This window comes from Monocercomonoides exilis (assembly GCF_001643675.1).
Source record: "Monocercomonoides exilis strain PA203 chromosome Unknown scaffold63-433378, whole genome shotgun sequence".
NCBI lineage: Eukaryota > Preaxostyla > Oxymonadida > Polymastigidae > Monocercomonoides > Monocercomonoides exilis.
In genome coordinates, this window is record NW_027150608.1 from 153,739 (window position 1) to 178,532 (window position 24,794).

The following is a 24,794-nucleotide window of genomic DNA, read 5'->3' on the forward strand; positions in this document are numbered from 1 at the left end:
TTGACATGCCAATCGAGTCAGATTTCTATGCTCCTGATGATGCAGGATTATTTCGATCATTTCATTCAAATACTGTTCTCTTTTTATTTTTTTTTTAAAAAAAATCGGAAAAAATCAATAATATTAAAAGTTAAATAGCAATGCTCATACGTAACTCCAAAAATTGCTCAAAGCCAAAAAAAGTCATTTCCACTTCTTTTTGAGTCTCTTAGCGATGCTCTTTGTTAAAGGAAATTCATAGCCTATGCTTTGTGTTTTGTGCATAATCATTTTAATCATCCAATTTAGAAAACAATTCTGAAATGTTTAAAATATAGAGAAGAAATGAAATAAACAAGAATTCAAAATAGAAGCAATCGCAAGCAAGTGTGATTTTCAATTACAGATTTCTCCTACATGCTTGCAAGAATGAATTATTTTTTAAAATGAACATTTTCATCGTTTATATTGAATGAGCGAATCTTTGGATATAAGAAATTTGAGTAAAATAATAACTTTAAAAAGCAACAAACTTTCACTGCACTTCCACTTGCTTTGAGTATTGGATATAATAAATGAGGTGTTTAAATGAAATATTTTATTTATTTATTTATTTGTGATATTATGGTATAAAAATGGACTTTTTTTACATCACTAATTAATGCTAAAGATTTTTGGCCAATAAAAATGTTTCATACAAATTAATTAAGTAATACTAATTTATAATTTTGATTCAATTCCTTTTCTTTTCTTTCCATTTAATTCTTTGCTTTGAACTGCATGAAAATGATTTTTTTAGAAAATCATCATGTGACTTAAAGCATATTTTAAGATTTTAATAATTATTTATGCATGTATTTCATATGTTGTGCGTCTTCATTAGTCAAAATTTGAATAGTTTCGAAGTCGAAAAATTTAATTGAATAATTATGATTTCAAAAATAATGTGCCATATGTTAAATTGAAACCAACATTTCCTATTCTGATAAGAGCTCAACATCCAAATCACAACAACACTGATTTCCCCAGAAAAGTAATTTAAAAGGTTTGTATTTGGATATAATAAAAGAATTGGAAATATAATGATCAAAAACCAAAAATGAAAAGAAAACAAGGAATAGAAATAATCAAAAACATACACACATCTGTGCATTTCATGATAAAGTGATCATGAACTTCAGAATTTAGCAAATGAACTTAGTTTTTCTATTTTTTGATTCAATTAATAGCAGTTATATATTGAAACAAGATTTCGATAAGTTCGTTCAGTTTAATCTATTTCAATTATTATTAGAAACTCATATGAACAAGACGTTCATTCAATTTTTTCATTTTTCTTGAAAACAATTTCTCTCATCGTTTCCACTTTTAAGCGCAAGAAATGTTTATTATAACGAAACAGAAACAGCATGATCTGACTTATGGGATAAGTTACTTCAAAATTTTCAACAAAAACTTAAATTAATCGATGAAAAAAGGAGTCAAACTTTTGAAACAAGAGTTTGTTTTCAAACTTCTGATTTTCCCACAACGATTGGACTTACTAATGAAATTATTGTTGATGTTTTTACTTCTTAAACACGAAAGCTCTGCTAAATGCTTCCTCTCAACCGCATCGAACGGCATTTTGAAATAGGTATATTGAAAATTAATGAAAAGGGACTACTCCCATTATTTTTTTTGTTTTTTCTGTGAGTGCAAAATTATTTCGAATTCACTTCTTCGTTTGATAACTTCATTTTTTTATGAAATAAAATAACTAGCAATCGACAAAAATGTGTAAAAGATGTTTTTATTCTGCAGTCGATGAAACCATTTCTTGCCTCAAAAATTTGTTTCCATCACAGAAAATTTTGGTCTATGTGAACAGAAATTTGAAAGAAATGGGTGATTATTTTTGAAATCATATATTTTTTCGGGGTGTTGATTTTCAAAGATAGTTAGTTTTTTGAAAGAAGTTTTTGGTCCAAAAGAGAAAAAGTTTGATAATTGCTTTTGAAAACAAATATCTTTACCGAATAAAAGATTAAAATGCATTCAATAAGCCTTTTCACTTTTCAATGTTCATATGTTAATATTCATGAAATAATTTTTCACCGAAATTTTTGTATGAAAAGATTTGATTTCAAAAATAATCACCCAAATATGAAATTTTTATTCAATTTGACAATAAAACAAAAGGAACTTTACAAAAAAATTCAGACATTTTAACTTCAAAAATAATGAAATATCTTGTTTGGACACATACATTCTTCATTTTATCGAAATTTAGTGAAATGGAAAAAATAATAAAAAAACGAAGTGTTAAACAATGAAAAATAACCAAAATTATAAAGAAGTTATGTTCAATAACAATAACAATACTTAAAAATCTCAAAACAAAAAGCTCATGAAAATACGAGCAAGGCTTTGATCTTAAAAATAAAACAAAAAACACCAGATCTTTTCACAAAAATTAAAATTTGAAAAAATATATTCCGTAATAGATTATTATAATATATTAAAAATTTTCTATAATTCAATTTTTTCCAAAAGTGCTCTGGAAAGCCAGAAATTCTAGGTTCCGAAAAAAAAGGGGGGTATATGAAAAATAACTTACCTTATATCCTTTTTGTGTAATAAATCCATTATCAATCATCTTTTTGAAGGAAATATTAATCAACTAATAAACATTTTAAAATAATAATTTTTATATTGAAACACTGACCATTTGATCCTTTTTTCAATTATTTGGAATATAGTTTGATTTGAACATTTTTGAAATTCATGAATAAACTTTTCATTTTTTTCAAAAAAAAAAAAAAAAAAAAAAAAAAAAAAAAAAAAAAAAAACCTAATTTGTGAAAAATCCATAATCTCACAATCATTGTACTGTCAAAGAAAAGTCTTGTTAATTATGAATTGGTAAAAATCGAAAAAGAAATTTCACTTCTTTTTTCTTTTAAAAATGAACACCATTTGCAGTTCAACAGCCTTCAAAAATTGTTCCAATAAAAAATTGTTCTTATTTAGTAACAAACCAAACAAATTTCGGAAAGATTTAAAATGCTCATAAAAATAAGAGATTTGTGAAAACAAGTTAGCTACTAATTCTTGATTAAAGTCAAATTGTGAATTGAATAAACTGAGAGTTTTCACTGAAAGAATTTGAAAATAAATGAATATTGACATGAAATAAAAATCAGTTCAACTCAATAATCTCTCAAATCAAAATGAAAATAAACTCATCAACAAATATTCTTTAGATAATGGGGAAAAAAAAAAATAATTATAAATTGTGAACGCAAGGGTGTGGAATTACATATATAAACACGTTGTTGAAGATAAAAGGTGTTGGAGTCACAATATCAACAAAAACAAAAAGACATCTCTTTTATGAGTGTCACTCTCAAAAGATGTGAAACAAAACTGATTGCAAAAGATGAAATCAAGAATATATAATACAGTTAACATTCACATGATTTAATCACAAAACCCAAACAATTTGTTAACAAAATCTCATTCAACAAAAATAGAAATTTTGAATTTAAACAAAAATTCAACAAAATTCAACAATAACAAAAATATATTGAAGTTGCTTTCAAAAAAACAAAAAAAATTAGAAAAAACACATCAAATCTGTTCATATTCTTCATTCATTCATCAGAATGTTTCCCTTTGTTTGGAATTAGCTTTTTCATTGTGCAGCATTCTCATTCGAATTTGTCCCACTTTCATCACTTTTCTCACATCCACTTTTTTTCATTTCCTTTTCTTCAGAGGACTCTTCCAATTCAATCGCATCTGACATCGTCACAATCACCATCTCCGCTGGAAAGCGCTTCATGAACTCTCGCTTCAGCTGCGTGAGTGACGGACGGTCTTCTGCTGACGAAGAAATGCAATTCTTGATGGTTTCAAAATATGAGTTTGCTTCCAATTCCTCCAATGCAGGTATTTCTCCATTCACAATCTTCTGCCCTGCTCCCTCCCCATCATACTCCCCAAACGGGATCTGAAGAGTCAGGCACTCCCACAGCAACATCCCAATCGAGAATACCACAGATTCCTTTGTTGCTCCCATCTTCTTGTTGATCAGCAGCTCGGGTGCCTTCCACCTCAGGCACTCTTTTTTGAAATCATTTTCATCCTCGAATGCTGATGAGGGCAGAGAATCATCATCATCATCATCATCACTGACAGATGTCACAATGGTTGAAGAAGAGATTGATGATAAGTCGGAATCTGAATCATCAGATAAAAGCAAATCTGAATGCAAAACAATGCATATGACCATGTGCTCAGAGAAAAGAATAATGTGTGGGCTGAGATTGGCAAGAGAAGATAATCCATTTTCCATTTCATCAAATGAGTGGAGAGCAAGATTGGCCAACCAGAATAGTACCTGGGCAGCTGTCTGCTCCCTCTCATTCAACGAACCAATTGGCATCTCTTTTGTCTTATTCCTTCCATGAAGCAGCATGAACAGCGAATCCCTCAGATCCACAATCAGTTTCTCATAAGGCGATGAACAGGCCATTGCATCTACCAGATTCGACATAGAAGAGGTGGTTGGACACAGATCCTCCCCCCGAACAAATGTTGAATCTGAATCCGAATCAGTTGCTGAAGTGGATGAGATGGATGGTGAGGGAGTTCGCTTTCTTGCCTCCTCAACCTCAATTTCCTTTTCGTCAACCTTCTCCAACATCCATTGAGGAATCTTGTCTGAATCTCTTCCCAAAATGTATTCAGTGGAGCCGCTCTCAGAGAGAAGATGCTCAGATGACTCCGAATGTCCCAAGCTTTTTTCATACACCCTCTTCTTTATCCTCTCCTCATTCTTCTTCTCTGTCTCCCTTTCTGCTCTCCTCCATTGCTCCTCTGGTGACATCTCCATTGTCACCATCTCAAATGCCTTCGGATCCTTCTTGATGTTGTCATTCACAATCTCTCTCAGATCTTTCGCTTCATTCTTTGCCTTTCTCCATCGAACAATAAATGCAATTGCAACGATAAGAACAATCATCAGAATAACTGCCATGATAATCACAATCAACAACCAATAGGATTTTCCTTCTTTTCCTCCTTTTCCTCCTTCAACAATCTTTTCATCATCTTTTTGTTTTGTTTCACTTGCATTCTTCAGAATGAATGACTGAGTTGATGATGGAGATTCTGCATTCTCAAATAAAATATGCACACTCACCTCAACATCATCTCCGCAACCGCTAATAAGATCTTTTCCCACACTTCCTTCTGCTTCATTTTCTGATAAAAATCCATTTGAATCAAAATCATGCTTTTCAATCTCTTTCTCTTCTCCCTTCCTCTTCACAACTGCGAATGACAGATTGCATGGAATAAGAAGCAATCCTTTGAATATCAGCTTCATTCGATTTGCCTCTTCTTTTGCTTCCACACTCTCCAATGTTGGAATGAAAAACGATGAATCCCTTTCTGAAACAATCCCTTCAAAACTGCACCCTTCATTCAACATCCAAAGTGATGAATTTGGCAAAACTCCATCTCCTCCTTTCAAACTCACCACATTCAATATTCCTGAATCTGAGCAAATGATGTTTCTTCTCATTGATGGATATTCTTCAATTGAGGGATTATTGTTCTCAAATCTTCCATCATTAACAGTCAACTCCCCTCCACCCATTGTTATTCCCCCCTCTGGTGAATTCATGATTGTTGCATCTTTCATCATCACTGAACTGTTGGAGACACCCACAAGAGATCCATCCCATCTGCACATCTCCTCTTCGTCATTCAAATATTGCTCATTTCTTTCCTTTATTCCTCCATCAAACAAGCATGATCCAATCAGCACATCCACACACTCACAAATCTCCACCATTCTCCCTTTCTCATCCGTGCCCTTGCATCGAGCAAAAGAGCAGTTCAGCACACTCATTCTCTTTTCAGCTCCTTCCATCTTCATCACACTCTCATTCCCACAAACTGAGTTATTCTCAAAATTCACATCCTTCATCTCCATATCAACCTTCCCTCCAACACAAATCAAACTACATTCACTCATCACATCCCAAACTCCAATCTCACTCATCGAAACCTTTCCCTCTTTGGTGAACGAGAGAAGTGGTGCTGTGGTGTGAATCCCATCAAATGTTGTTTCTGTCATCTTCAGCTCTCCACTCTCAACACTCACAATCCTGCTCCTCATCACCAGATCCATCGTTGCTGAGCTGAACAAACACTCCGAAATCTCCAATCTCCCATCCTTCTCTTTCACAATGCTTTCCTCATCCCATCCAAACATCTCCCCAAACACAAATCCACATCTCTCCACAACACACTCATCAACAAACACAATCGCACTCCCTCCATTCATTTCATCTTCTTCAATCATTGTGTTCAAATGAATGGTTGCCTGCGCTCTCTTCAATGATTTCACATTCAAATCTCCAATCTCACACACTCCCCCAATCAGACATTCTCCATCAATCCACAATACATTCATGAGATTCTTTTCGATGTGCTTTACACTGCAGCTGATGCTTTGGCATGGATTCTCCTGTGCCCCACACTGTCTGCTCTCACTCCCATTCACCGATACAAACACCTGAGGGGAGTAATAGAATGTGATCAGTGGAATCAGATCAACATCAATTTCATTGACTGCATCCCTCCCACAAATCGAATTGTTCGACCTCAAAGCATCCTGGCTGAAGTCCAGAACAAACAGCGTCTCATTCACCTGCCCTGCAATCGAATAGCACTTGATGAACACATCCTTCCCAACATACGCTTCATTCATCACAAATCGAATGTTTTCCAGTCTCACCCCAAGAGCTGGCATTTCCTTTTCAACTGATTCAGCTTTCGGATCAACTGCATCAATCATCATCCCTCCTCCTCTCCCATCCATTGTTGAGCATTCACACATCACAAACGAGCATCCTCTCACTTTCAATTCTGACTCCCCACTCTTCAGACACACCTTCACTCCTCCCCCTTCCTCGCTCATCTCGCTCACACACTTCGTCAGCACACACCCTTCCATCACACACTCCACACCAACCCCGAACGAATCCACACTCACAATACATGCTCCATTCTCTCCACATGAAATGTTTGTGAATGTCGACTCATTCACTCTCACAACTGTGTTCGCGTTTCTTTCTTCTCTTTTCGCGAATTGGAAATTGTGTGATCCCTCAGTCAGCGAGATCAGGCTTCCCCCTGATATTGTTGTGTTCAATATCGACACATTCACCACTGAAATCACTTCCACTTCTGCTCCAAACTCCACAAACCCTTTCGCCACACTCAACTCAGAAAGCATGAAATCCTCAATTGCAACACTTCCTCCATCCACTCTCACAACACAATACTTCATCTCTCTCCTTTCTTCCTCACAATCTATCGAACAACTCGCAACTGAAAGCATTGCAGAGGATGATGAAGATTGAATGAATGATGAATGCCTCCCCAATTCATTCGGCATTGTGAATGATATGTTCTTGAATGAAAGATGGACATTCGAAACAACCATCGATTCACCTTCTCCATTTCTATCCATTTCTCTCACTTTCAAAACTGTCCCTTTCTTTTCTCCCTCAATTGTCACAATGGGAGTTTCTGTCAATGAAGGAGGTGATGGAAATGATATTCCTCTGTTGAGTGATCCTGTTCCAACAATGTTGATGTGTGATTCTCCTTCTCCAAGTGGTTCATATCTCAGTGATATCAAGTGCTCAATCGATGAACATGGCACTTCTGAATACCCACATCCGCTGAAGTCTCCTCCTCCATCTTTCGAAACAAACCCATTCCCGCTCCAATTATCCCACAAATACACAACCAGTGGAATCACATATCCTTCCTCTCCTGTTGTCTTCCTCTCCCATCCACACAACTCATCAAACGATCTCAACTCCTCTGAACTCATCTCCCATTTGAAGTTCTCTTTGTTCACAACCTCACTCAGATTCCATCCTGAAACAAACACATTCTTCCCTTTCCAGGCATTGCATCCCTCAAATGTCATTCCTTCCAAAACAAATGTTCCCATTTGATTGGGAAGTTCAACAAACATCCCTCCTCCAATTCCTCTTCCTCCATCCTCTCCATCCTCTGTTGGCACTTCACATTCAGATAAATTCACATTTTTCATTTCCAGACTCCCTCCCTTCCCCACTGATATCATCATCCCTCCTCCTTTCATCCCATTTCCACCTGAACATCTCGAGGATATATTGCTTTCTTCAATACAAACACTTCCCCCTTCTTCCTTCATCACAAAATTCAAACATCCTCCTCCAATTCCACCTTCCACTTCCACCTCCACTCCACTCACTCTGCTGTTCAAAATCTCCAATCTCATTCCCTCACTCATTGATATTGGTGATTTCCCATTCGTTGTCACTGACCCTTCCATCACAAATCCATTCATAATTAATTCTCCTCCCTCGATGTTTATCACATTATATCCTATCTTTCCATCAGTCAATGCCCCACTCTCAAATGAGACTGAACAGTTCGTCACACTGAGTGTTGAATTTGAGTGAATAAATGCACTTCTCCTTGGATTCATCTGACCTTTCACAACAAATGAAAGTCTACTCATTGTCAGTGAACTCGAACATCCAACAAGCCATTCTTGTGTGGCTGATCCTCCATCACTCACATTCACTCCCATCCTCTCCCCCTCTGATGTTGATAATGCTATTCTGCCTGAAATTATCACACAAAATGATGGCCCTGTTATTTCCTTGGTTATTGATGAAGATGAAACAACCTCTATTTCTTTTGAACTTTCACTCAATCTTGAGTTTGCACAATAATCAACTGTCAAACACCCAAACCCTTCAAATCCACAATGATTGTGATCCTTTCCATTTCCTCCACTCCCATCAACAATCACTTTTGTCCCCATTGAGCACAGATAAATAAACAGTGGAATCACTTCATCTTCTTCCCCATTTTCACTCCCACTCAGTCTCAACATATCGGATGGAATGACACTTGTGTCAAAAAATGAAAATGAGCTGGTGTTCACTTTTGACTCCAAAAACACTCCACTCCCACAATGAACAAATACATCCTTCCCATATGTTGCCATATTCTCCTTCACTTTCGAAAACTCAACATTCTCTCCAATTGTCAATCCACATTCCTCACTCTCCATCAATACAAACATCCCTCCTCCTCTCCCTCCTCTCCCTCCATTATTCTCTGCCTTGCATCCATCAATCACACTCGTTCCACTCACAACCACTTCTCCATCTCCAATGAAATGCACGTTCATTCCTCCTCCATTTCCCTCCTCGCACTCACAATCCTCAATTGTTATGTTGCTCACCACAAATGTCTCTTCTGACTTAACATTCTTTGCCACAACCACCCCATCTCCACTCCTCAACTTCACATTCTGAATTGTCACATTTGACAAAACACTTTCTTTTGATGAATGTTCTGGCTCAGAAAACAGTGGTTCTGAGACATTCATATCTTTGATCTCCACATCAGCCATCGATAGCTGCGACAGTGGAACCACAAACAAAGAAGATGATATCACATATTCTCCTGTGTCACTCGTGGTGATCACAACATCCTCCAATGAAAGTGACCCACCTCCATCAGACACAACAGCCACACTTGGTGAAGAAGGACTTGTTGTTGAGTTGCAATCAATCTTCAAGTTCATCAAACGAAGACGGCCACTCGTCACACTGAACAGAGTCTCTGCTGAAGAAAGTGCTCCTGTTCCAATCGAACTCTTCTCCTTGCCTGCACCGATGACTGAAACCTTCATTGGTCCAATTTCAATTGTTGTTGCTTCGTTTTCGTGACTCCCTTCCATCAGTGTAACTGACAACCTCACCTGTATCACGCTCTTCTCAACAGCAACACCAATGGTTCGGCATGCACTTGACTCGTCCAATCCACATAACTCTTCTTCGCCACCGCCGCTCACTGCCACAAATCGATTGAGAATCCCTCTCTTCAGCCAATCCTTTTTTTCTGTGTGATAATACGACCAACTTTTATTTGAATCTGAATAATCATAACCATAACAAACTCTTTGTTCATTTTCATTTGTGGTGTAACATTCAAAAAACGGATTGCTTGAAGACTTGAAAACATTAAATAGGTCATAAAAAATTATATCATGACCATATGGTGTGTCTGCAGAGCATTTGCATTCATGGAAAAACAGGAAATAGCAATAAATAAAATCATTTTTGGAAGATTGTCTCAAAAGATGAAATCTCATTCCTCCCCCTTCTTGTAGTGAAGAACATGAAATGAACTGAATGCTCCTCATTTTAAAATAAATTGAAGGTACAGTTGCGCAATACATGCCTCCACCATAATTATTTGAAATTGAGCATAAAGTGAAACTGCAGTCAAACACACACGCACTCTCCCCGTCTCCATTTTCTGTTGGAATACATCCTGGTTCTGAAACCTGAAAATCATTAAGGCTAAGTCCTCCTCCATATCCATTTGCTTTGCAATTCTTGAATTCACATCCGCTGATCTGAATGCATTCTGATATCAAGAATTCACATACCCCACCTCCAATCCAAGTTTGAGCGGTGCATGAATTGAAAGAATTGTTCACAACCTCAACAGATTTAATATTATAGCAAATAATACCTCCACCTGAATAATAAGCACAGCAGTTGTTGAAAAAGCAACAAGAAACAGAAAGTTCTCCATTTTCCAGATTATGCATACAGATTGCCCCTCCGCTAGACATTCCGTCTGTAATAGAACTATTTGTTCCTGTTGTTTTCGATCCATTCCATTCACACCAAATGAATGAATTAGCTCCATCAGTTGTTTCGTTCTGTCTCCCTGGATGCTGTTTAGCATCTTTCGATCCAATGAATTCAACGTTTCTTGTCCGGTAACATCCAACGAATGAAGTGTTTGAGGATGTCAGAGAGGCCAAGGGGTTGTTGAGAGAAGGAACAATCCCGCCATCATATGCCTCGCAAACAGACGTAAATGAGCAACTGTTCATCAAACATGTGGTTTGTGAAAATGCAGTTGTTGGAGGTGGACATGCATCAGGTGCTGTTGAGACGTTGAAAAAAGTGAGTTGTGAGAGAGATACAAGGGGAATAGAGGGTGAAGAGAGGAATGGGGCTGATGAGACACAAAAAGAGGAGAAATGAGAGGAACAAACTGAAACATGACATTTTTCTGAATGAACCCCTTCAAATGGTTTTGAAGAGAAGAGAGATGGGCATTTCTGAAAATGTGAATTCAAAGGGAATCGGAGAGATATGTTGGTGAACAGCCCACAACTTCCACTCAAACAAAATGGTGGCATTTCTCCTCCAATCTCTATCCTGCATCTGCTCACTTCGATGAAACATCCTTTCGCAGCATTCAAGACACTTTGACCATCATTTGGCACCAATCCCAGGGAGTGGAGCTTTATTGAAGAATTGCCAATCATCAAACACCCTTCAATCCAACTTTCTCCCTCAAATCTTTGTTGTTTCCTCATTTTTCGTTCATCAGACACGTTTGTTCCCCGAACCATTTCAGTTGGGCTGGCTTCTCTGAATTTGAGTTTTTCATCATTCTCTTCTTTCGAATCTCCATCCTTCCTTTTTTCACATTTCTTCGTTGTTTTCATTCCGCCTTCTCTTCCATCGTCGTTTGTTTCCAATCCAATTTCATTGACAAAAACGCCCTTTTGAAAGGTGTGCAACCAATTTCTCTCAAGATTATCATCAATTCTTTCTTTCTTGTATTCCTTCATCTGAAATGTTTCTTCATTTGTCACACCATTGCACATACACTGAAAATATGTTATGCAGACAAAACAGCATATTCCCGACAGCATTGAGCTAAGCACCCAAGTGAAATCTCCTTTTCTTTGTTTCCCCTGAATTCCTTTTTCTAATATGGGTAATAAACTTTGAAAGCATTCATTTCAAAAGAAAAATCGAATTTTTATTTGTAGTTGCATTTTTTCAACATTATTCAAAGGAAAACAAATTATTGTATTGATCATATGAATAATATTAATTGAAAATGCTTTTAATTTTGATGTGTTGATATTTCATCAACCAGCGAGTGGACAGCGATATAATGTGGTTTCTATGATGTTGCATTTTATTTAGAAGCATCTGAGAGAGATTAACTGAAGTGCTCAAATTTAACAATTGGTCAGTGGATTGTTCTTCAAAACATTAGTTTGTTCGAAGAATTAAAGAGTTTTTGGAGAAATATTCACAATTTCATATTGCAGTATGATATTTTTCATTAAATTGAGAATTTGTATTTTTTGAATTTTCAAACATCAGAAACAATGATTGATTTCTGAATTGAAGATTGAAAAGCGAATCCTGGCCGAAATGAACATTTTCAATCAAAGACATGATTCGCACAGGATTAATTTATTCAATGATACGCATTTTGCATTTTATGAATTGTGGATGCATTTTGCATGCTTTGAGCAGAAAAAGATGCTATTTCAGTCAAAAGAGATTCGCCAAAGGCTGAAACACTTGAAAATGGACATTTTCAGCAAAAGCAAAGATTATATTGGAAAAGATGGATTTTGAATAAAATGTTTGCAAAATTTTTATTTTTTCGAGCAATTTCAAGAAAACAAAACCATTTGTTTGATTATTTATTGGAATGGAAATCCACATCTGCCTGCATCTATTTTTATATTTTTAATTTCGATAGAGCAATTCTAGAGCAATGGGCAACGTCTCATGCACCTTGTTTCTGGCGGATTTGTTTGACAAATTGCTTTGGTGAAAGAGGCAAAGGAAGAAAAATGAGCAGACAAACACAAGGAGCTTTGGAAAAGTGGAGAAATGATGAAGCGAGATGGAAGATGGATGAATGATATTTTTTTTTCTTTTTGGTGGAACAAATGGAAAAATGCATTGGGTGTGGGGGACAATTTGGGATTGGATTTGCTGTTGAAGTGAAGAAAGAACAAGAATTGTGCTGGTGATTGCGCAACGAAGGCACTGGATAGAGACTTGAAGTGAAGGAGATATCACTTCGATTTCATGTTCTATTTGTGTGAGTCGGCATTGAATGAGAATGCTTGGAAGCAGCAGGAGTGGAAAGGGTTATGAGCGAATTTGGGTGAGGATGATTGAGAGAGAGAGAGAGAGAGAGAGAGAGAAATGCAAAGCAGAGGAAAAAGAGAATCGACCACAGCAGCAGAAGGAGATTTGGGTGCACAAATCGTCATATTCACAGGTGCAACAAAAATTTCATTCGGAACGAGAAAAAAAGGAATCATGAACTGTCGACGAATAAAATTGATGTTCAATGAAATTTCATCATCTTCATCTTCAACACAACAGTCTCCAAACACCTCTCAAACATCATCAACTCCTTCCTCACAATCTTCATTGATTGCTTTGGAAGAGCATGAAAAACACAAAATGGGTGGATTATCTTCTGCCACTGTTGATTTTAAGCCACCTTTCACTTCTTCCTCTCTTGTGAATTCTGGGAGGAAAATCAATACAACTTGTGGTGATTGAGCAGCAGAGAAGAAGAAGAAGAAGAAGAGAAAGGGAAAGAATCAGAATATTCTTTATGCATTCAATGTGTTCTGTTATTGTTGTCAATTTGTTCTTCTCCAACTTCATCGTCTTCTTTTTTTTCATCTATCTCTTTGTTTTTCCTCTTCAACAACTCCTTCCATTTTCATCTGTTTTGCTCTTCAATCTTCTTTGTTTCATCCATCGTCACTTGCCTTCGCTGAATTGGAAAGATACAGAATCAGATTGGATGAGCAGCCAATCTGGATCTGGCTTTTCTGACTCTTTTGCGAGAAAAGCAGGGCAGCAGGGTAAGAGAAATGTTACTCTCTTCGTTGGTCTCTCAAACGCCTTCTATTCTTTTTCGATATTTTCATCATCATCTCCTTCGTCTTCAGCAACAATCACTTATTCTCAATTTGACCGAAACGCATGGATCAACCAATTCTGCTTTTGTATCTTGTTTGAAGGATACCGTTTCGTATGTATCGCTCTTCTGCTATGTCTCTTTTTTCATCCCCCCTTTCTAAAGATGATACCAAATCAACTATCTTTTTTTTTTTTTTCTTTGTTAAAAAATGAAAATTTTGTTTGAAAAAATGATCGAGCATATAAATTATCCAACATTTTTTTCAGTTCACGAAAAAAATATATATTTATAATTTTTCCACTCCCCTTCCCACTTTCTCGTAGTTCTGTACATAATCTCTTGAAAATTTACCAATAAATAAATAAATAAATAAGCAGCGCAGTCTGCTCCTTTGAAACTTCCCCAGAAGAGAAAGCACCACACGCCATCCAAAACAACATATGGCTGCATCTGCAGCAGCTGCAACAACACAAAACTTCAACTCCACAAAAAACGGGGAAAAAAAAGCAAGAAAAAGACAACCGAGAAATAAAAAAAATTTCATTTTTCTCGATTCGATAAGAAAAGTTCAAAGCTGTGTTTTATTTTTATTTTTAACCAATAAATACTCCTTTCCTTTCAAACGTGAATAATAAATCAATTCTTTTTTTTTTATAATAAAAAACACATTTTCTTTTTTCCCTCCCTTCTTCAAAACGTTTCCAACTTTTTCCTTCTTCACTTCCACTTTCCTTTATTCATTCTCTCAATCATTTTCTCCTTCCTTTATTTTTTCCCTCAATTCCTCTCTTTCTCTCTTCCTCTCTCTTCCTCTCTCTCTCTCTCTTCCTCTCTCTTCCTTTTTTTTTCTCTCTCTCTCTCTCTCTACTTCTCAAATTTTCGTATCATATTCATCACCGAAGACCCGCCCTGTGCTGAAGATGCATCTGCTTCCTTTGCCTTGTTGTCCTCCTGCGCCCCAAGCTCTGTCTTCAGCGGCACTCCAAACGTCGGCCGCAGCTGTGGAACTTTCAGTGTGCTGTGCTGAGAATCACTGTGAGACGACGAATTGGATGCTGAATAACTCGGAGACGGGGCAGAAGAGGTGCTGGGCGAAGAGGATGAAGAGGATGAAGAAGAAGAAGAAGGATAGTGCTGATTCTGCCTCCACGAGCGTGTCTGTGTGCCTGCCCCACCACCCGAAGCAGCAGGAGAAGATGAATAGCCATACTGCGAGGGAGAAGGCGGGCGATACGATGTCGATGTCATCAGCCCTTTCTGTTGCGCATCGAATCGCCGCGCAATCGGAGACGGCGCCCGAACAGTCGACGGGGCAGACGCTGCCTCGTTGAACCTCGCCCGAATTGAGGCAATGGAAGAGGAAGAGGAAGAGGAAGAGGAAGAGGAAGAGGAAGATGCATTGGCTGGGGAGTTGGCTGGCTTGGACGAAGAATTAGAAGAAGAAGAAGAATAAGACGGTGTGACAGTTGTAGGTGTCTTATGAACTGCGCCTGCACCTGCGGCTGTGGCAGTGGCTGTCTTTGCTGCCTTCTTCTGCTCTTCGCTTTCCATCTGCTGCCGCCAGCTGCGCTGATACATCTCCAGCTCCTTTCTCTCCTGCTCCAGCTCTTCCGCCAGCTTCCTCTTCGCATCCAGCACTTTCTGCTCTTCTGCCTGCTCCTTCTCTCTCTTCTCTCGCTGAATCCGTTTCCTCTCTTTCTCCTCCTCTTCCCTCTTCCTCCTCTCCTCCTCTTCCTCCTTCTGCTGCTGCATCTGCTGCCTCCTCCTCTCCTCTGCCACTCTCTTCAGCTCTTCCTCTCTCGCCTTCGCCGCTGCATTCGACGCATCTTCTCCTTCCTCTGCTCCTTCCTCCTCCTTCCCAAGCCCTGTGAACCCAAGAATCGCCTTTGTCTCTCTTCGCATGTCTTCTTCTTCCCTCCGCTTCTTCTCCAGCGCTATCTTCTCTTCAATTGTGAGCTTCTTATCACTCTCTTGTTGCTTTGCTTCACTCACAGGCGATGATTCTGCTTTCGGTGTGGCATTCTGAGAACTCACTGGAGATGAAGAGGAAGAGGAAGATGAAGAAGGAGAAGATGATGATGATGAAGCAGGAGAAGAAGCGGGAGAAGAGGAAGAAGATAAAGATTGGTTGCTTTCCTGTGACTGCTGTGAAGATGTTCCAAACACAGGCCGAAGCTGAGGGCGGCTGAAAGTGCCTGAAGGAGAAGAAACAGAAGAGGAAGGGGAATGATGGGCAATCGAAGGAGAAGAAGAAGAATGTGCATCTGGTGACTGAGAAGAAGAAGATGAAGTTGAAGTTGAAGAAGAAGTTGAAGGAGAAGAAGAGGAAGAGGAAGAAGAAGCAGAGGAAACAACATATTCACTCTTTGCTTTTTCTTCCTCTTTTTTTGCACATTCTGTCTGCAGAGGCGTGCCAAAGGTTGGGCGCAACTGAGGCAATTTGAGTGTTCCTGTGTTTGTGTTCTCATCTGCCTGTGGAGATGTGTTAATTGAAGAAGTACGGGAATGGGAAGAAGAGGAGGAAGAAGAGGAGGAGGAGGAAGAGGAAGGAGATGATGATGATGAAGATGAAGAGGCAGGAGAAGCAGAAGAGGTTGTAACCTTTGGCGCTGCAGTTGAAGAAGTAGTAGAAGTAGAAGTAGAAGAAGAAGAAGAAGGGGATAATGATGATGAGGAGGAGGAGGAGGAGGAGAATGATGATGGGCACGATGCTGCATTTGAAGCTGGAGCATCATCCTTTTTTATCGGCTCGTCCTCCATCAGCTCAGAGCCAGAATCAGAGTCGTCTTCCATCAAGTCAACCACAGCGGGCTTTGGGGGCGCGTCAACAACTCCCAAAAACTCGCTCAGTTTGAGCGTATGCGATGGGGTGCGGCTCACGAAACTTGCTCGAACTTTTATTGCTTTTGGATCAGAGGAATCGATCAAAGTTTGAATTGTTGCCAACTCTGCCGAAAAGGATTGAGGAACCAATAAAATAGTTTGTTCCGATGGGAAACCAAAGTGCGATTCTAATACTTCAATCACACATTCTTTGTCTTTTTCTGAATTTGCGTCCAAACTTCGAATATTTAAGGGCTTTGCAACCATTACAATCTCCTTCCATTTCCAATGATCTTCAAAACAATATGAAGGAGAAGATGGTATCGTGTAGCCAAATTGTGAATCAAATTCGCTGTATGTTATTGTCAAATCATTTGTTTTTGGTATTTCTTTTCTTGCAAGCTCGACTTCCATCAAAGGTCCTTTTAAAGTTTCTAATTTTAAAAAATGTATATCAACAAAACAAGATACACAAAAACAAAACCATAGAAGACAAACTATACGTTAGAATTTTTGCACGAAATCGAAGTTCGTTGCCAATCACAATCTTATCTGAGCTTTTCTTGATTCTGCTAGCGAACAAATGCAAAATTAAATCAGCTTCGTTTTCTATAGTTTTCTTGGGATCCATAACCAATTCAACCGTTCCTTCGTTTATGCGCTTTACAAGTCCACTCCATTTCACAATTCGATTAGCGTATTGTGCTTCAAATTTTGCTGTTCGTTGAGCATCAATTTTATGAGAGCATTCCTTCATGTAATTACCCCAATTTAAATCACTTTTCTTTTCCATTTCTCCAGCAGCAACACTTTTTGTTGCTATATTTTTTGATCCAGTAAATAATAAATAATATTTCTCGTTCATTTAGTGCATTCTGGAGATATCTTTTTTCAAAAAATAAAACAATCTCAATAATATTCGAAGAAGTGAAAAGTTCAATAAATATGAAAAAATTAAAGTAATGGTTATTATTTTTTGTGTTTTGTTTCAATTGAGTAAAAATAAATGTTTTCTGGTTCCAAAGATAAGAAATTTGCTCTTTTTGGAACTGCAGTTGCATCGTTATTTGCAGCAATTGCTTTTTGGGTTTTTATTGATGGTTTGGAAATTGTTGTGTATTTAATGTTTTTAATTTTGCTTTCGGATTTTTGCAATAATATCAATACAGCTGTTGCTACTTCACCTAGAGATCCTGTGAAAGCTTATACTTATGTGTGTATTTTTTATTGGGATTATTTTATTTTAAAGTATTGTTATATAATTATATAAGGTATGCATTCTTGTGACCGTTGGTTTTGAAGTCCTGTTTGTATTATGATTTATTTTTTTCAAAAAAAATAATTTCATTTTTATTAAAAATTTACAACACTTTAGTTTGAATCTGTTGAACTGGGTATGTTGTAGTGTTTATAGTTTACACTTGAATTATGACTTTTCAGGAAACTGTCAGTGGACGTGATGAAGATGCAAAAATGTGGCAGGTGCGCATTGGCAGATTATTGTTTTTCATATGCGTAGTTATGATGGTTGGGTTTGGAATATCGCAATATTTTTTATTCTTTAATTAATATATTTTTTAGAGGAAATCTTGGAGCATTCTTCATCATGTATTTCGGATATATTCAAACAAACTCTGTTGAATTTCATGCAGGCGTTGAAATATTTGTTTCTAGCCTTCTATTTTTATTTGGATTTGTCATTCTTCGATTTTGCAGACAACGCTACAGATATGATTGAAATATCTAAAGACTTTAGAAAATTTTATCAATCAATGATAAAAATCTGAAGGATTGTTTAAGCTTGAGAATTTTATTTAAAATTATGTTTATAGTAGTGTTTCATTTTATAATTCATTTCAAAAATTAATATTTAAGTTTTTAAGTTTGTGGCATTGAATATTTTTATTCAAAATTTTTTCTAATTTGTGTATTTGTTTAACATAGAAAAATATTATAAGAATATATTTGAAAGTAATAATTTCGTTTTCCTAAGCAAGAATGGCCGAGCGGTCCAAGGCGCTAGTTTCAGGTACTAGTCATTTCGATGGCGTGGGTTCGAATCCCACTTCTTGCAGATATTTTTTGGTTGAAAAACATTTTTGATCGTTATGTGTGTAATTAAAAAATTAATCATAGATCTTACCCTAAAGAAAGAAATCTTATTTATAAACCGTTGTTAAATGGGTTTGTATTTTACAATTAACGTGGTTTAAAATTATTAAAATTGAATTTCATTTATTATTAGATTTACCACCTGCGTACAAAGATAAAGAAGAGGTTTTAAAAAGGTTATTGATTTCAATTTTATTATTATTTTGAAATTTTTAGGGAAAAGCCGCAGAAGAAGCAGCTTTATCATTTCAGAACAATATGGATGTTCAAGCACTTCCCATTCGTGCGTATTTAGATCAAACTGTTGTTCCTCTTCTGCTTCAAGGAATAACTGCTTTGGTTGCTGAAAGGTTAGTTTAATTAAGTTGTTACTTGAATAATTGTAAAACGTATCATGATTTTTATAAATTGACAGGCCAGCAAACCCTGTTGAATATTTAGCAGCATATCTTTTGAAACATAATCCTCAAAGGTCGGATCAACCTCAACCTCCAACTTAAAAGCATTTTTACAATCATTTCATTTTTTCTTTGATATGAAATTATATAAATCTTTCATCAAACAAAATGTGTATTATGATACTTTATGGAAAGTAGTGCAGGACTAAATTAATTTATTTCAGATTTTAATAAACTTCTTTTCATGAATAATTAGATTTTTCTTTTTCTTCGATTTTAAAAACAAAGCGCTTATGAAAAAAACTATTTCTTATGTTAAATAATATTTTCAGTTGTTTCAAATTAGTTAAAATAAAAAAAAAAGATTCCCCTTAATATTTTCATTAATTCTGAAGTTTTTGTTTTCCTATTTGTCATTCACATACACAATATTAGAAAACTTATTTATTGATTTATTTCTTGTAACATTTTTTTATGTCCGATAAAGGTAGATATATCACTTGCTTTGTTTTGCGAATGAAGAATTGTTCTTGTTTAATAAATTGAACATATATTTTTTCTATCTGTTTATATTCATGATGCATAAAACAGAAACACCTTTAAAAGCAAATGTACAATCATCAACTTCAACTACGGCAATTTCTGAACCCAGAAGACGGCGTCCTCCTCGTTTTGTTCCTGGAGGAGAAAGATTTGCTTCACCAAAGCAACTTCCTCCTGATAAACCTATTCCATTGTATACCTTGAAAAGAGTACCAATTAAAGTGCCAAACGCATCTAAGGCAAATGAATCCTCAAAAGTTCAGAAAAGTGTATCTGTAACTTCTTCGGTTGCGTCAAATCCAAAATTTTCTTCTAAGCTGCCGGATCAATCTACAGCAAGCAATGTTAATAATGGATTAGCAACAAACTTTGAAGCACTCCCAATTACAGCAAATATACAGCCAGTGGTGAGACTTTCAAATAGTTTCAGTAATTCTTCAATTTCTGGAGGCTGTTCAAGCATAGCTAGCGCTGAGCATTCTATCAATGAAAAAGAAGAGGAAAATTTTTCATTTAACAAAGATTCTGAAAATTCATCGAAAGCAATTGGGCATATTTGCTCAACAACCACTTCTACACACGAAATCGTAGAATCAAAGTCAAAAAATGTAGCTATCTGTGAAGAAAAGCCTGGAGAATACAACGAGCATGTTTCATCCATTCGCGCATCCACTTCTTCAAAGACTTCGTTTGATGATTCAGTTATTTCATCCAATTTATCTGAAATGCCTGTTCCAGCTCGAAATTCAGCAGAGCTTACAAATCCTGGAACGAATGCAAGAGCAGAGAAGAACACGACAAATGCATCCATTTCTTCAACTTCTGCAACTGCTGCTCGTTCTCTAAGTGAAGAAACCGATCAGTCAGCGAAATATCCAATGAGTTCTGAAAAGGAAGAGTTCATAAAAAATACAATAGCTGCACAAAGCACAGCCGAACAAATAACAAAAGACAATTCTCAAAGACTCTCTTTTTCTTCTTCTTCTTCTTCTTCTCATTCTTTTTCTGAAATTAAGTCTCCAACCAACTCAGCGAAGCAACTTCTTGTTCGAAATGCAAACGATGTTAAATCTCCATCACAACATTCAACAACCACATCAACCACAAAATCACCTCATATTTCTTCCTCCTCTTCTTCCTCCTCTTCTATTTCACCACTTCATTCAACAACAACAACAACATGTTCTTCTTCTTCTTTTTCTTCTTCCACTACAGCATTATCATCATCCTCCTCCTCCTCCTCTCCTTCTCCCCTTCCTCCTCCTCTCACCCTCACCCTCAACCCCGTCATCTCCTCCAGCCGCACCGTCCTCTCCCTCCTCTCCTCTGCCCAGCAGTCTCTCCACTCAAAACGTGCTGAGCTGTCTGCAAAAGAGCGAGCGCTGTATGCAAAGATAGCCACACAGGGCGATGCAGCGCTGTCAGATGGGCGGATGAGGGTGCTTCAGTTAGAGCAGCAGCAGAAAGAGGCAGCGAATGTGGAAGATTTCGAGCGTGCGGAGCAGCTGAGCACAGAAATAGCAGCCGTAAGGGAGAAAGAAGAGGCGCTGCGGGAGGAAAAAGGGAGTTTGGCGCATCAGCTGCAGAATGTGTTTCTTCTGCATGCGACGCTGTGCGCAGAAGAGCAGGAGGAAAGAGACAACGCACAGGTGGCATTGGAAGAGGTGAGCAGCGAGAGGGAGAAGGGAATCAGCAGCCGGGTGAAAGAGGTGCTGGCGCAGTGTGCAGCGGAGGAAGGGCATTGGCAAAGGGAACATGCAACTGCGGCGAGGAAGCAGGCGGAGGCAGCGGTGAAGCTGGCAGAAGTAGACGAAGAGGTGGCAGAGGTGAGGAAGGTGATCGATGCAGACGCAGGCCATGTGGAAGAGGAGAAGGCAGTGCTGGTGGAGCAGAAGAAAGGGATACAAGGAGAGATCGAGGCGCATCTGAGGGCGATTCAGCAGCTGAAGGGGAGGCTGCAGTGCGTTGAAGAGGCAGAAGAGCAGATTGACAGGAGGTTGGCGGCGTCTGAGGCGAAGCATGCATTCGAGCTGGAGGCAGCGAAAAAGACGCAGAAAGAGGCGCAGCAGCAGATGCGGCTGTGCACCACGATGCTCCGGAGGGCAGACAGCGGGATGGCACATTTGAACGCGGAAAGAGGAGAAGCACGGGCAAAGGGGGTGTTTGAAAGAGGGGTGTTGAATGTGCTCGAAGTGGAGGCGTATGTGGCAGCAGCAGAGAGGGCGAGGGTGGCGGCAGAGGAAAGAGAAACACAGCATCTCTTCCGCATGTGGATGGAGGCAGCAGCCGAGGAGGAGAGGGAAGAGGACGTGCTGGCAGAGAGAGGGGAAGGGGTTAAGAGGAGGCAGAGGGAGAGGGAAGAGCTGGTGGTGGAGCAAGTGGCGTGCAGAGCGCAGGCGGAGCAGCTGCAGCACACGGCGAGGGAGATGGAAGAGGTTCATCTGGTTCGGCTGGAGGCAGAGAAGAAGGTGGCTGTGAGTGCACACAACTTCAGAGGGGCGAAGGCTGTGAGCGAGTCGATGCGGAAGATGCAGGAGGAGAAGGAGGAGAAGGAGCAGCAGGCGGAGCTGCTGAGAGAGAGGGGGAGGCAGCTGGATGAAGAGATTGTGGCGCTTTCTGTGGAGATAGAGAGGATGGGGAAAGAACTGAAAGGGCCGCAGAGGGAGAGGGTGAAGGCGACGGTGAGAAAGACAGAGGCGCAGGCGGGGCTGTTGAGGAGGAGGAGGAGGAATGCGAGGAAGAGGCAGAGGAGAGGAGAAGGGCACTTGAGGCTGCTGAAGGAGGCAGGGAGAGTGCTGGGGGAGCTGCAGAGGGAGAAGAGGAGGAGGGAAGTGGAGAGGAAGAGGGAGGAGGAGAGGTTGGAGGGGAAGAAGAAGGGGGGAGAGAGAGAAAGAGAAGGAGAAGGAGAAAAAGAAAGAGAAGGAGAAAGAGGAGGAGGAGAAGAAGAGAAGGAAATGAACAAAGCAGCTGATTTGTCAGTTGGATACAGCGAGGATGATGTGTTTGTGATGTCAGAGGAGTTTGAAGGGTATGTGAAGAAGGTGGAAGAGAACGTGGAGTATTTCAGAGAAGAAAGAGAAGAAATAACAAGAAGGCTGAAGATGATTGAGGAGATCTATGTGCAGGAGAAGAGGCAGCTGAGGGCGCTGTGTGAAGGAGAAGAAGGAGAAGAAGGAGAAGGAAATGGAGAAGGAAGAGGAAGAGAAAGAGGAGAGGGAGAAAAGGAAGAGGAAGAAGAAGATGATGATAAGGAAGAAGAAGAAGAAGGGAATGGAAAGAAGAAAGGAAATGAAGAAGTTGATAATTCAATATCTTCCTCCTCCTCTTCTTCTTCTTCATTAGCAGATGACAATGTGATTGAAGAGCTGTTCTGTGTGGAAGAGACAGAAGATTCCTCTTCAGACGAGTCAGACGAATGGAAAGAGGACAATTCTTGTTTATTCTCTTCTCCTCTAAATGTTATGCATCATTCTTCTTCTTCCTCTTCCTCTCTTTCTTCCTTTTCCTCTTCTTCTTCTTCTTCTTCTTCTTCTTCTTCTTCTTCTTCTTCTTCTTCTTCTTCTTCTTCTTCTTCTTCTTCTTCTTCTTCTTCTTCTTCTTCTTCTTCTTTTCCTTCCTCTTCTTCTTCTCCTTCTCCTTCTTCTCCTCATCCACCTTCTTCCCATTCTCCCTCTCCTCTCCCATCTCTTTCTCCTCCTCTCCCAACAACCCCTTCTTCTCCTTCTTGTTGTTCTGTCTCTTCTCAACACACCACTTCTTCGATTGGCTCTTCTTCTTCTTCTTCCTCCTCTTCTTCCTCTTCCTCTTCCTCTTCTTCTCCTTCTTCTCCTTCCCCCTCTTTCCCTTCCTTTCCCTCTTCTTCTCTTCCTTCTCTCGCTGAAGACGATCCTTCTCTTCCAATTCCCTTCAAAAGACTCCGTTTTCACTTCTTTTCTGACCTTCACTCATTTTTTGACTCAAAAGAGAACAAAACACACAAAAGAAAGAAATCTGCTATTCTTTCTTCTTCTTCTTCTCCTTCATTCTCTTTACGTCCTTCTTCTCCTTCTTCTTCTACCACTTCAAATAATTTCACGTCTTCTTCTTCTTCTTCTTCTTCTTCTTCTTCCCATGCTGCTGGTTGCTTTGCCGGCATAACTTTAACTTCTTCTTCTTCTTCTCTTTCTCATTCTTCTTCTTCTTCTTCTTCTTCTTCCCCTCTTTCTTCTTCTCATTCATCATCATCTTCTTCTTCTTCTTCTTCTCTTCTTTCCTCCTCCTCTTTGCCTTCTCCTCAGCACAACACCCTCAGCTCTTCTGTTTCTGATCTGCCTGTTTGAAAGCTTCTTTCTGGCTCTTCTGAAAGAAAAACGTAAAGTTTCTATCAGAGAAAACAGAGAAAACAGAGAAAATAGAGAAAACAGAAAGAAATTAAAAGAAATGAATGAAATGAGAAGAATTATTTTGGAAGCGTAGAGAATGGAATTAGAGAAGGAAATTGATGGAAATAATTCGAGAAAAGTTGATAATGATATGCTTCAATGAAACGTTAACATTATTTGATTATTTATTTGTTTGTTTTTATGAATTCTGTAATTGTTAGATATTCATTGTTGATTTATGTTTTTGTTGGCAAAACCATAACACTTATTAATCAAGTTTGAGTTTTTGTTAAGAAATACTGAGAGAAAGGAATCTGTCGTTCACATCGTTTATTTATGCGTGTTATTTCCTCTTGTAAAATGCTATCATTTCACTGAAAAAAACATTTTGTTATTTGCTTTCAAAAAATAAAAGTAGAATCATCAAATCAATTATTAATTTCAAAAAAATTTTTTTTGACTTTTTCTATTAAAGGCGAACAACAAAAACAAACCTCTTGTTGTTTAATATTTTCAGTTGAGAATTAATATCGAAGGACTGTTTATTATTTTTCGAATAACTTTCGATCAATACCTTTCTTTATGCTATTTTGAACGAATATAAATCCAAAGAATGAAAAACGAAAAATTACTTATTTCTACATCCACTTGTTAATAGAGTCCGTTTTTCAAATATTAACATCATGCGTTTCTAAAAGGGAACGGTGCTGGATGGTTG

The 24,794-nt window shown here is 38.2% G+C and overlaps 5 protein-coding genes across 5 annotated transcripts; 3 read left to right on the forward strand and 2 right to left on the reverse strand.

Moving 5' to 3' along the window:
• Positions 1–3,044: 3,044 nt before the first annotated feature.
• On the reverse strand, positions 3,045–11,797 carry MONOS_5422 (uncharacterized protein; the record flags this gene model as incomplete). Its single annotated transcript, XM_067875568.1, has 3 exons — positions 3,045–9,987; positions 10,351–10,599; positions 10,675–11,797. 3 exons carry the CDS (start codon positions 11,795–11,797, stop codon positions 3,656–3,658), a joined length of 7,704 nt encoding a protein of 2,567 aa, XP_067719353.1. The 3' UTR covers positions 3,045–3,655.
• A 2,284-nt stretch (positions 11,798–14,081) lies between these two features.
• MONOS_5423 (uncharacterized protein) lies at positions 14,082–17,455 on the reverse strand (the record flags this gene model as incomplete). Its single annotated transcript, XM_067875569.1, has 2 exons — positions 14,082–17,096; positions 17,161–17,455. 2 exons carry the CDS (start codon positions 17,453–17,455, stop codon positions 14,704–14,706), a joined length of 2,688 nt encoding a protein of 895 aa, XP_067719354.1. The 3' UTR covers positions 14,082–14,703.
• Positions 17,456–17,632: 177 nt separating this feature from the next.
• Positions 17,633–18,584, forward strand: MONOS_5424 (putative Uncharacterized protein family (UPF0220)). Its single transcript, XM_067875570.1, has 6 exons — positions 17,633–17,762; positions 17,832–17,875; positions 17,934–17,968; positions 18,038–18,056; positions 18,103–18,194; positions 18,244–18,584. Exons 1-6 carry the CDS (start codon positions 17,669–17,671, stop codon positions 18,398–18,400), a joined length of 441 nt encoding a protein of 146 aa, XP_067719355.1. The 5' UTR covers positions 17,633–17,668; the 3' UTR covers positions 18,401–18,584.
• Positions 18,585–18,808: 224 nt separating this feature from the next.
• MONOS_5425 (putative protein dpy-30) lies at positions 18,809–19,475 on the forward strand. Its single transcript, XM_067875571.1, has 4 exons — positions 18,809–18,846; positions 18,908–18,939; positions 18,991–19,124; positions 19,190–19,475. Exons 1-4 carry the CDS (start codon positions 18,843–18,845, stop codon positions 19,272–19,274), a joined length of 255 nt encoding a protein of 84 aa, XP_067719356.1. The 5' UTR covers positions 18,809–18,842; the 3' UTR covers positions 19,275–19,475.
• Positions 19,476–19,747: 272 nt separating this feature from the next.
• Positions 19,748–24,499, forward strand: MONOS_5426 (uncharacterized protein; the record flags this gene model as incomplete). The annotated part of the gene is made up of 1 exon (XM_067875572.1): positions 19,748–24,499. One exon carries the CDS (start codon positions 19,748–19,750, stop codon positions 24,032–24,034), a length of 4,287 nt encoding a protein of 1,428 aa, XP_067719357.1. The 3' UTR covers positions 24,035–24,499.
• Positions 24,500–24,794: the final 295 nt, after the last annotated feature.

What these genes read in the sequence shown, in the direction of transcription:
- MONOS_5424 (XM_067875570.1), top strand. Translation starts at nt 17,669, where the DNA reads ATGTTTTCTGGTTCCAAAGATAAGAAATTTGCTCTTTTTGGAACTGCA. An exon ending in TTTTTGGGTTTTTATTGATG is followed by an intron (nt 17,763 to 17,831) that starts GTTTGGAAATTG and finishes ATATCAATACAG; the next exon opens with CTGTTGCTACTTCACCTAGA. An exon ending in TGCGTAGTTATGATGGTTGG is followed by an intron (nt 18,195 to 18,243) that starts GTTTGGAATATC and finishes TATATTTTTTAG; the next exon opens with AGGAAATCTTGGAGCATTCT.
- MONOS_5425 (XM_067875571.1), top strand. An exon ending in CGTACAAAGATAAAGAAGAG is followed by an intron (nt 18,940 to 18,990) that starts GTTTTAAAAAGG and finishes TGAAATTTTTAG; the next exon opens with GGAAAAGCCGCAGAAGAAGC. An exon ending in ACTGCTTTGGTTGCTGAAAG is followed by an intron (nt 19,125 to 19,189) that starts GTTAGTTTAATT and finishes ATAAATTGACAG; the next exon opens with GCCAGCAAACCCTGTTGAAT.